General features: G+C 37.0%; 1 protein-coding gene across 18 annotated transcripts in view; it reads right to left on the reverse strand.

The window, feature by feature from the left end:
• Nucleotides 1-12738, reverse strand: part of ANO5 (anoctamin 5) — a 100015-nt gene that overhangs the window by 12340 nt on the left and 74937 nt on the right. For all 18 annotated transcript variants that reach the window (XM_065528377.2, XM_015434973.4, XM_065528374.2 and 15 more), the window contains one exon: nucleotides 6611-6741. In XM_065528377.2, the coding sequence (XP_065384449.1) occupies nucleotides 6611-6741 (131 nt within the window). The remainder of the gene's footprint in view (nucleotides 1-6610; nucleotides 6742-12738) is intronic.

Here is a 12738-nt window from a genome sequence, read left to right on the forward strand (position 1 = left end):
GTCAGGTAGCGTGATGCCTCCAGTTTTGTTTTTTTGGCTTAGGATTGTCTTAGCAATGTGGGCTCTTTTTTGGTTCCATATGAACTTTAAAGTAGTTTTTTCCAATTCTGTGAAGAAAGGCATTGGTAGCTTAATAAGGATGGCATTGAATCTACAAATTACCTTGGGCAGTATGGCCATTTTCACGATGTTGATTCTTTTTATCCATGAGCATGGAATGTTCTTCCATTTGTTTGTGTCCTCTTTTATTTCGTTGAGCGGTGGTTTGTAGTTCTCCTTGAAGAGGTCTTTCACATCCCTTGTAAGTTGGATTCCTAGGTATTTTATTCTATTTGAAGCAATTGTGTATGGGAGTTCACTCATGATTTGACCCTCTGTTTGTTATTGGTGTATAAGAATGCTTATGATTTTTGCACATTCATTTTGTATCCTGAGACTTTGCTGAAGTTGCTTACCAGCTTAAGGAGATTTTGGGCTGAGACAATGGGGTTTGCTAAATATACAATCATGTCATCTGCAAACAGGGACAATTTGACTTCCTCTTTTCCTAATTGAATACCCTATATTTCTTTCTCCTGCCTGATTGCCCTGGCCAGAACTTCGAACACTGTCTTGAATAGGAGTGGTGAGAGAGGGCATCCCTGTCTTGTGCCAGTTTTCAAAGGGAATGCTTCCAGTTTTTGCCCATTCAGTATGATATTGGCTGTGGGTTTGTCATAAATATCTCTTATTATTTTGAGATATGTTCCATCAATACCGAATTTATTGAGAGTTTTTAGCATGAAGGGCTGTTGAATTTTGTCAAAGGCCTTTTCTGCATCTATTGAGATAATCATGTGTTGTCTTTGGTTCTGTTTATATGCTGGATTACGTTTATTGATTTGTGTATGTTGAACCAGCCTTGCATTCCAGGGATGAAGCTCACTTGATCATGGTGGATAAGCTTTTTGATGTGCTGCTGGATCCGGTTTGCCAGTATTTTATTGAGGATTTTTGCATTGATGTTCATCAGGGATATTGGTCTAAAATTCTCTTTTTTTGTTGTGCCTCTGCCAGGCTTTGGTATCAGGATGATGTTGGCCTCCTAAAATGAGTTAGGGAGGATTCCCTCTTTTTCTATTGATTGGAATAGTTTCAGAAGGAATGGTACCAGCTCCTCCTTGTACCTCTGGTAGATTTCGGTTGTGAATCCATCTGGTCCTGGAAATTTTTTGGTTGGTAGGCTATTAATTATTGCCTCAATTTCAGAGCCTGTTATTGGTCTATTCAGGGATTCATCTTCTTCATGGTTTAGTCTTTGCAGAGTGTATGTGTCCAGGAATTTATCCATTTCTCCTAGGTTTCCTAGTTTATTTGTGTAGAGGTGTTTATAGTATTCTCTGATGGTAGTTTGTATTTCCGTGGGATCAGTGGTGATATCCCCTTTATCATTTTTTTATTGTGTCTATTTGATTCTTCTCTCATTTCTTCTTTATTAGTCTTGCTAGTGGTTGATCAATTTTGTTGATCTTTTCAAACAACCAGCTCCTGGATTCACTGATTTTTTGGAGAGTTTTTTTGTCTTGATCTCCTTCAATTCTGCTCTGATCTTAGTTATTTCTTGCCTTCTGCTAGCTTTTGAATGTATTTTCTCTTGCTTCTCTAGTTCCTTTCACTGTGATGTTAGGGTGTCAATTTTAGATCTTTCCTGATTTGTGTGCATTTAGTGCTATAAATTTCCCTCTACACACTGCTTTAAATATGTCCCAGAGATTCTGGTATGTTGTATCTTTGCTCTCATTGGTTTCAAAGAGCATCTTTATTTCTGCCTTCATTTCATTATGTACCCAGTAGTCATTCAGGAGCAGGTTGTTCAGTTTCCATGTAGTTGAGTGGTTTTGAGTGAGTTCCTTAATCCTGAGTTCTAGTTTGATTGCACCGTGTTCTGAGAGACAGTTTGTTATAATTTCTGTTCTTGTACATTTGCTGAGGAGTGCTTTACTTCCAACTATGTGGTCAATTTTGGAATAAGTGCGATGTGGTGCTGAGAATAATGTATATTCTGTTGATTTGGGGAGGGGAGTTCTGTAGATGTCTATTAGGTCCACTTGGTGCAGAGTTGAGTTCAATTCCTGGATATCCTTGTTAACTTTTTGTCTCGTTGATCTGTCTAATGTTGACAGTGGGGTGTTGAAGTCTCCCATTATTAATGTGTGGGAGTCTAAGTCTCTTTGTAAGTTTCTAAGGACTTGCTTTATGAATCTGGGTGCTCCTGTATTGGGTGCATATATATTTAGGATAGTTAGCTCTTCTTGTTGAATTGATCTCTTTACCATTATGTAGTGGCCTTCTTTGTCTCTTTTGATCTTTGTTGGTTTAAAGTCTGTTCTATCAGAGAGTAGGATTGCAACCTCTGCCTTTTGTTTTGTTTTGTTTTCCATTTGCTTGGTAGATCTTCCTCCATCCCTTTATTTTGAGCATATGTGTGTCTCTGCATGTGAGATGGTTCTCCTGAATACAGCACACTGATGGGTCTTGACTCTTTATCCAATTTGCCAGTCTGTGTCTTTTAATTGGAGCATTTAGCCTATTTACATTTAAGGTTAATATTGTTGAATTTGATCCTGTCGTTATGATGTTAGCTGGTTATTTTGCTCATTAGTTGATGCAGTTTCTTCCTAGCATCAATGGTCTTAACAATTTGGCATGTTTTTGCACTGGCTGGTACCAGTTGTTCCTTTCCATGTTTAGTGCTTCCTTCAGGAGGTCTTGTAGGGCAGGCCTCTCAGCATTTGCTTGTCTGTAAAGGATTTTATTTCTCCTTCACTTATGAAACTTCGTTTGGCTGGATATGAATTTCTGGGTTGAAAATTCTTTTCTTTAAGAATGTTGAATATTGGCCCCCACTCTCTTCTGGCTTGTAGAGTTTCTGCCGAGGGATCCACTGTTAGTCTGATGGGTTTCCCTTTGTGGGTAACCTGATCCTTCTCCCTGGCTGCCCTTAACGTTTTTTCCTTCATTTCAACTTTGGTGAATCTGACAGTTACATGTCTTGGAGTTGCTCTTCTCGAGGAGTACCTTTGTGGCATTCTTTGTATTTCCTGAATTTGAATGTTGGCCTGCCTTACTAGGTTGGGGAAGTTTTCTCTGGATAATATCCTGCAGAGTGTTTTCCAACTTGGTTCCATTCTCCCCATCACTTTCAGGTACACCAATCAGATGTAGATTTGGCCTTTTCACATAGTCCCATATTTCTTGGAAGCTTTGTTCATTACTCTTTTTTCTCTAAACTTCTCTTCTCGCTTCATTTCACTCATTCATTTCATTCATTTGATCTTCAATCACTGTTACCCTTTCTTCCCATTGAAACAATTGGTTACTGAAGTTTGTGCATTCATCACGTAGTTCTCGTGCCATGGTTTTCAGCTCCATCACGTCATTTAAGGACTTTTCCACATTGGTTATTCTAGTTAGCCATTCATCTAATCTTTTTTCAAAGTTTTTAGCTTCTTTGTGATGGGTTCGAACTTCCTCCTTTAGCTTGGAGAAGTTTGATCGTCTGAAGCCTTCTTCTCTCAACTTGCCAAAGTCATTCTCCGACCAGCTTTGTTTCATCGCTGGCGAGCAGCTGCGTTCCTTTGCAGGTGGTGTGGGGGGCACTCTGATTTTTAGTATTTTCGGCTTTTCTGCTGTTTTTTTCCCATCTTTGTGGTTTTATCTACCTTTGGTCTTTGATGATGGTGACATACAGATAGGGTTCTGGTAAGGATGTCCTTTCTGTTTGTTAATTTTCCTTCTAACAGTCAGTACCCTCAGCTGTAGGTCTGCTGGAGTTTGCCGGAGGTCCATTCCAGACCTTGTTTGCCTGGGTATCAGTAGCGAAGGCTGCAGAACAGTGAATATTGCTGAACAGCAAATGTTGCTTCCTGACTGTTCCTCTGGAAGCTTCGTCTCAGAGGGGTTCCCAGCCATGTGAGGTCTGCCCCTACTGAGGGGTGCCTCCCAGTTAGACTACTCGGGGGTCAGGGACCCAGTTGAGGAGGCAGTCTGTCTCAGATCTCAAACTCCGTGCTGGGAGAACCACTACTCTCTTCAAAGCTGTCAGACAGGGTCATTTAAATCTGCAGAGGTTTCTGCTGCCTTTTGTTTGGCTATGCCTTGTCCTCAGTGGTGGAGTATACAGTGGCAGGTAGGCCTCCTTGAGCTGTGGTGGGCTCCACCCAGTTCGAGCTTCCTGGCCACTTTGTTTACCCCTCAAGCCTCAGCAATGGTGGGCACCCCTCCCCTAGCCTCGCTGCCATCTTGCAATTAGATCACAGACTGCTGTGCTAGCAATGAGGGAGGCTCAGTGGGCATGGGACTCTCTGAGCCAGGCACAGGATATAATCTCCTGGTGTGCCATTTGCTAAGACCCTTGGAAAAGCACAGTATTAGGGTGGGAGTGACCTGATTTTCCAGGTGTCGTGTGTCATGGTTTCCCTTGGCTAGGAAAGGGAATTCCCTTACCCCTTGCACTTCCCAGGTGAGGTGATGTCTCGCCCTGCTTCACCTCTCGCTCGGTGGGCTGCTCTCATTGTCCTGCACCCACTGTCCAACACGCCCCAGTGAGATGAACCCTGTACCTCAGTTGGAAATGCAGAAATCACCTGTCTTCTGCTTCACTCATGCTGGGAGCTGTAGCCTGGAGCTGTTCCTATTCTGCCATCTTAGATTCAATCTACTTTTTGAGATCAGGCATAATGACTGATTCATTTGTATATTCCCAGCAGCCATCTGTGTGTGTGTGTGTGTGTGTGTATGTGTGTGTGTGTGTGCTGGAAATGGAAATATACATCTTCTAGAATAAGAAATTTGTTAAGGTCTTGATTCTCCTTACTATCATGACATCTTTCTAAATAAGTTTTATTCTCTGTCTTCATTAAGACTCAATGGAGGATCACATCTGTGTAAGTTGGCTTATCCCCACACTTTTATTCTTTTGTTTACAACAATGTTTTGGGTAAAAGAACCCATGCAACTAACAGCCCAAGCTTCCCAAATGATTGAAGAAAAAAAATAAAAAGCCATTTAATGGAAATGGCTTTCCATTAAAGGAGAAAATAAAAAAAATTCCATTATTCTTCCATTTTTAAATATGTTTCAAATGTTTCTGGAATTTAGTTTCTCTCATCTGACTGAATCGGTCTTGTTATCAAGTGAAAAAAGTACATATTCATTTCCTTTTTTCCCTGCTTTCTCTACCTAACCTACGAGGTAGAAAATGAAGAGGAAGTATTCTGTAGAAGCAACACGAACTTTCTAGGTTCACATCTAATATCTCTACCTAAAATCTTTGTGGTCCATAAAAATCTTATTAAACTATGCAAGTTTCAGAATCCACAACAATAAAATGTGTAGAATAATGAATACTCTGCAAAATTGTTTCAAAATCAGAGATAATATATAAAGTTTTCAGAATAAATTAATTATGTCTTAATAAGTGGTAAACAATCTTAAGAAACCTTTGTTTCAACTTTTTAATGTCAGTAATAATCTCTGATGCAGGTATGTGCAAATTGATTTGAAACTTACACAATTAATTAAAAATTATAGCCTCATCACCTTATAAAGCAAAGATTATCTGAGCTTACAAAGAGTTGTATAAAATAGATTCTATTTGCCCTAAATTTATCTTTCAATCCATGTGTCACATAAATGTATTGCACTGGAGAAGCATGAAGAATTTTGGATCATCTCATACATTCTACCATGGTTTTACGGGCTCTTGAAAGGTAAGAAAATTTTTTTCTTGGCAGGACACTGGGGCTTACACCTGTAATCCCAGCATTTTGGGAGGCCAAGGTGGGCGAATCATGAGGTCAGGAGATCGAGACCATTTCCTGAAGCAGGAGAATCACTTGAACACAGGAGGCAGAGGCTGCAGTGAGCCGAGATCGGGCTGCTGCACTCCAGCCTGGGTGACAGAGCGAGACTCTGTCTCAAACAAACAAACAAACAAACAAACAAACAGTTTCCTTAATTCTATGAGAGAAACAGGGAAAGTTGCTTGAGATAAAACACTCTGAGCAGACCATATAAGCAGTTCCCAGAAAAATCTCTCTGAAAGTTGCTCCTCAAGAGTCTCTTCTCTATTCAAACCTTGCAATGTTTTGGATGTTTCTTGTGTTCAGCTTGTATTTCCCTTACATAATCACTTTTAGCCTTACTTTTAGCCTCACAGAAAGGACATACACTAACTGCAAGTCAAACTCTGGAAATTTTTCCAAGCAACTTATTTTGTCTTTGAGCTGTCACTGAGGCAAAGAAATGGAGAAATAGCCATCAAAGCGAATTTGAGATGGGTGTTAAAAAACGACTCTTACTTGATTTGGTTCAACAATATTAACATTCAATTAACAGGAATTATGTCTCTGAGATTAGTGTTTTGAAACTAAACTTTATTCCACAGTCTGTTTGATGGAACAGGGAAATAGGGAACAAATTTTCTTTATATCCCTCCACTTATCGTTTTTGCCAATCAGCCAGTGATTTATTGAACACCTACCACGTGCAAGGCAGAAAGAAATATCAGGAGCTGAAAAACCACTCATTCATGCCGACTCTATGTTTCAGAACAGTGGTTAAAAATTACCTGTTTCTAAGTACTCATAGAAAAGCCCAAGGGGTCCAAAACTTTCAAGGTCATGATCCTGCTCCCATCGACTATACAGCTTCTCAGAGTTTGTCCGAGCTTTTCGGCGTCTCCACCAATTCAAAGCCAAGCTGTTGGAAATGATGAAAGTTAATATTATGAAATGTAACTAACAAGAAAACGATCGGAGAATCAGAGTGTTAGATCTGGAACCTAGCAGAAATTAGAAATTGAGAAACTTAAGATCACAGAGTAAAGGGAAATGACTCCAGCCAAAGCGCAAATCAAAATCTAGTGTTCTTTTCATGATACATGCAGAAGTCAAGAGTTCTTTATTAGGGTGATCGAGAAAATAAGACAATCTTTACTCTGTTCAGAGAAATATATTCACTCAGAGACAGCATGGCTAAGGAATAAGTGGAGGAGAGGGTTATCACTAAAAACCACTTACTAATCCTGATGCTGTCATGATGCTCGGAAGAAAATTCAAACAAATATGAAATTGATTATAATAGGAAATGACTTAAATAATGTGAAAATAAATACAATAACATTAAACAAAATTTTAACCAACTGTATTCCATGCTATATAAAAAGATGATATATCTTGAGAATGTATTACTTTTTTAAAAAAGAGAGTTTTAAAAAAGAAAATAAAATTAGCAAATCAATAAATATATTACATTGACTGGTTTGAGGTGAAAAATATAAAATCATCTCAATTGATGCAGAAAAATGTATTTGACGTATTAAAACCTACTTAGGAAAGAAAAGTAGAAACAGAAAAAAAAATTATTTCAATCTTATCAGAAATATCTACTAAAATCCTAGGGCAAACTTTTCCTTCCTTCCTTCCTTCCTTCCTTCCTTCCTTCCTTCCTTCCTTCCTTCCTTCCTTCCTTCCTTCCTTCCTCCCTCTTTTCTTTTTCTCTTCCTCGCTTCCTTCCTTTCTTTCTCTTTCTTTTTCCTTCTTTTCTTTTTCTTTCTCTTTCTTTTCCTTCCTTCATTCCTTCCTTTTCCTTCCCTTCCCCTTCCTTCCCTTCCCTTCCCTTCCCTCCCTCCCTCCCTCCCTTCCTCCCTTCCTTCCTTCCTTCCTTCCTTCCTTCCTTCCTTCCTCCCTCCCTCCCTCCCTCCCTTCTTCTCACTCTCTCTCTTTCTCTCTCTCCTTTTATCTTCCTCTATGTCTGTCTCCTTTATTTCTTTCTTTTTTGAGACAGGGTCTCACTCTGCCACTCAGGCTGGAGTGCAGTGGTGCAATCACAGCTCACTGCAGCCTTGACCTTTTCTCCTGCCTCCACCTCTCAAGTAGCTGGGACTAAAGGCATGTGCCTTCATGCCTGGCTAATTTTTAAATTTTATTCTGTATGATGGGGTCTCATTTTGTTGTCCAGGCTGGTCTTGAACTCCTGGGCTCAAGCGATCCTCCCTCCTCAACCTCCCAAAGTGTTGGGATTACAGGCATGAGCCAATGCACCAGGCTGCAAACATCATTCATAATAGGGAAAAGTCTGAAGCATTCACTTTAGAATCAAGAACAAAATAAGAATTTGCATGATCACATTCAAGATTACTGGAGATCTTAGGCGTAAAATAAAATAAGAAAGGCAAAATCATTGGAAATAAAGGAGAAATCTGTGATTATTAACAGTGATGTGATTGAATAGAAAACCCAAGTGAAGTCAGACAAAATAATTAGAAATAATATTAGGATTTATTAATATATTTCATTCCTCTATACCCACAACACACAAGTAGAAAACGTATATATTTTTTAAAATATATCATTTACAATAGCAAATAAAAACTACCTAGAAATTGATGTGACAAAAGATTTATAAGACCTATATGTAGAAGTTTAAAATATTTATTAGAATTCATTAAAGTCCATTTTAAGTGTTCACGAGTAAGAAGGCTTGGTATTATTTTTAAAAATTCAATGGTTTATATTGAAACAATTAAAGTATAATTTCAATGAAAAAGCCAAATTATTTTTCCATGTAAAATCTGACAAGATGTTTATAAAATTTATATAGATTGATAAAAGACCAAGAATAGCCAAGACAGTTCTACAGATAAAAAATAAGTTGATAAATGTTGCCCCACAAGATATCAAGACTTAGAAAACTGTATTAATTAAGAGATTGTAGTACTGTATTCACAATAGCAAAGACATGGAATCAACCTAAATGTCCATCAGTGGTAGAGTAGATAATGAAAATGTGGTACACATACACCATGGAATGCTAGGCATCCATAGAAAAGAACAAGATAAGATCATGTTCTTGGCAGGAACATGGATGGAGCTGGAGGCCATTATCCTTAGCAAACTAATGCAAGAACAGAAAACCAAATACCACATGCTCTCACTTATAAGTGAGAGACAAATGATGAAAACACATGGACACATAGAGGGGAACAGCACACACTGGGGCCTATCCGAAGGTGGAGTGTGGGAAGAGGGAGAGGATCAGGAAGAATAATTATTGGGTATTAGATTTAATACCTGGATGATAAAATAATCAATACAACAAACCCCCATGACAAAAGTTACTTGTGTAACAAACCTGCACATATACCTCTGAACTTAACAGTTAAAAAAAGAGAGAGATTGCTGTACTGGTACAGGGATAAACAAATCTTGGGATAGAATGGAAAACTTGAAATAGCCTTGCACTTGGTATAATTGTAGACAGTATTTATATGGCATGTAGATAGTGTTTATATGGCATGTGGATAGTGTTTATATGGCATAAAAAGTATTGTAGATAATATTGTATGTAGATGAATAGTATTCTAGATGATGGAGCACAGGAAAAAGGAACTTTTCAATAAATGGTAATATAAGGGTTTATACAATATATAGTTTATAGATATATATACACATATATGTACAAAATAGACTTGTATCTCATATCAAACATAAAAATCCTGTCCATATGTATTTAGAATTTGAAAGTGAAAAACAATAATGTTAGAATGTATAAAAAATTTAGAAGTAAGTATATGAGAATGTATTTGTATATGTCTGTGTGTTTCCATATAACTTTTTATCAGTACATCTGTATATCCAGTATTTTGCCCAGAACCTTACTTTTGGCATAACTTTAACAGATATAGGAAATAATAATGAAAATGTCTTATAATCCCGGGTAGGAAAATATTTCTTAAACAATTGTTTAAAAATGCTAACCCACAAAATAAAAGACTGATAAATTCTACCATATTAAAGTTATGTAATTTTGTTCATCTAAAGCAATGGTCAACTGGGAGTAATTTTGCCCACAGTGACACAATTGCACTCTCTGAGGATATTTTGGTTGTCCCAACTGGAGAGGGATGGGTTACTGGCATCTAGTGGATAGAGTCCAAAGATGCTGTTAAACATCTTACAATGCAAAGGATAACCCGTACCCCACAGCTAAGAATTATATCAATAATTCTGTGGTTGTGACACTGTGACCTAAACATACTATTAAAAAATAAAAAGATGACAGTTATCTTAGAATAAAATGTTTTCAACATATACAACCAAAAAAGAAGCAAATAAACAAAAACCAGTAACCAGAAGTTTAAAAGTATTCATAGAAATAAATTGAAAAAAAGATTGACAAGTAGGAAAATGGTTAAACAACATGAACAAGCATTTAATCGAAAAGAAAACAAATATGGCCAAAAATGCTTATTCGTGTTGTTAATCAGAAAAAATTATACTAAAATGAGATATCATTTATAGCCTCCAGTTGACAAAAATTAATAAGACAGTATGAAGTACTATAGCAAATGTGGATTAAGAGGAACATTTATATATTGCTTATACTCAAGCTAAAACACAAAGAGGAAAAATGAATGATGTACAGAGGAAAAAGCACCTGTGATTCCTGAGACACTATCAAACAGATGAGCATACTGTAACTGAAGTCACAGTGGAAAAGAGATCATCCAGTTCAAGAAAGAGAACATGGCTAGAAATTTCGGAAGCTCTTTCATGTGCTTCATTCCATTTATAAATTCTTCAATCCCCACGTCCATAGCCATTATCTTAAATTTTATAAGAATCACTTCCTTGCTTTTTTAAAAACTAGTTTTGCCTATGATCCATTTTGAGTACATTTATGAATGAGGTGTAAGTTTCACATAGCTTTTTATTATTTTGCACATGGGATGTCCAATTGTTCCAACACCATTTACAAAAAAGCCTACTCTTTCATCAATGAATTGTTTTTGCACCTGTCTTAAATTAAATGGTCCTGTTTGGCTAGAGCACAAATTTCTGCAATAGCTGTTTCTACAATCTCTACTCCGTTCCACTGGTTTAAATAACTATCCCTTCACCAACCCTACATTGTCTTGATTAATGTAGTTTTTAGTAAGCGTTCAAATTGAGTAGGGTATTTCTTACAGCTTTATTCTTCTTTTATCATACTTCTTTGGGTTATTTTAGTTAATTGGCCTTCCATATACATTTTAGAATCCACTTGTCTATACCTATAAAAATTCTGCTGATATTTTGATCATAGCAACAATAAAGCGATATATCAATTTGGGGATAATTGACCACCAACATGATATTTCTCACCATTTATATAGTTTTAAAATTTATTTAAGATTTTATAGTTCTCCCTACACAAATTCTATATGATTTTAGATGCTACAAAATTATTTCATTTGTTTGGAGCTAACAAATTCTGTGCTAACCAATGTTTCTTCCATCCTGTACTTTCACTTTGTGATCTCCTTTTGCTTAAGAAAATCTTTCAGTAGTTCTTTCCATGACAATCTATACATGCAAACTCTCCTAGTCTTTTCATGTCTAAAAATGTCTATTTTACCAGCACTGTAAATAATAGTTAACCTGGTTCTAGAAATGAAAAGGGAACATTATTTTCACTGAGAACCTTGAAAATACTATCTTTTGGCATCTAATGCTATTGATGAGAAGCTGATGATAGTATAGACGACATTCATTTGAATAAAGTTAATCTTTTTCATCTAAGATTTTTAAAGATTGTCGGTTTATCTTTGGTGTTCTGTAGTTTCACCATAATGAATCAGGGTGTGAACTGAATTATATTGTCTTGAACTGAATTCTAGTATCTTGATTCATACTCAGAATTTGTTTCCATTTCTGAAACTTGTGTTTTTCCTCATTTTTGAAAAATGTTCAGCAATTACCTATTCAAATATTTTTTTCCTTCACCATTCACTCAATTCCCTTTTTCTGGAACTACTAGTAGATTAATGGGGAAGCCTCTTAATCTAACATAGCCTTATTTTATTTTTATTAAATGTCATGTATTTGTTACACTGTATAAGGTAGGTATTTCTCACTATTATTTTCCAATTCACTAATACATTCTTCAAACATGTCCAGGCTGGAATTGTACTCTGGAATTTTCCCATCTATTGTATTCATTATTTAAAGTATAATTTTTCACATATGTGCAATTGCTTCCATTTCATATTTACTTATTCTTATTTCATTTCTGTCCATTTTTATTTATTTCCTTATCTGTTTTAATGACAGTATCACCTTCCCTTATGTTGTTAGTATTATCAACATCATTTTTTAAGGGCTTTGCTAGAATATTCTAGTTAGAAATATCAGCTGGAGTAAGTTCGCTTTCTAATAATTGATTTTGTTCACAGCCTTTGTAGCATTAAATATTATCACATTTTGAAATTCTGGTTATTAGGAAAGCTCGGGGTTTTTGTTGTTAATTTTTTTTTTTTTTTATTCTTTTACCTCCCCTGTCTTTTGTCTCTCTCCCTCTCTGTGCATATGTATCCCTCATCTTCTGTTTGGTTTAGGTATTGCCTCCATTCAGTCCTCCGGGTTCTCAATCTAGAGCTAGAACTTAAAATAAAAGTTTGGGGGCCAGGCACTGTGGCTCACGCATGTAATCCCAGCACTTTGGGAGGCTGAGGCGGGTGGATCACCTGAGGCCAGGAGTTCCAGACCAGCCTGGTCAACATGGTGAAACCCTGTCTATACTAAAATTACAAAAACTTAGCTGGGTGTGGTGATGTGTGCCTGTAATCCCAGCTACTCAGGAGGCTGAGGCAGGAAAATTGCTTGGACCCAGGAGGCAGAGGTTGCAGTGAGCTGAGATTGCACCATTGCACTCTAG

The sequence above is a fragment of the Macaca fascicularis genome, chromosome 14, assembly GCF_037993035.2.
Source record: "Macaca fascicularis isolate 582-1 chromosome 14, T2T-MFA8v1.1".
NCBI lineage: Eukaryota > Metazoa > Chordata > Mammalia > Primates > Cercopithecidae > Macaca > Macaca fascicularis.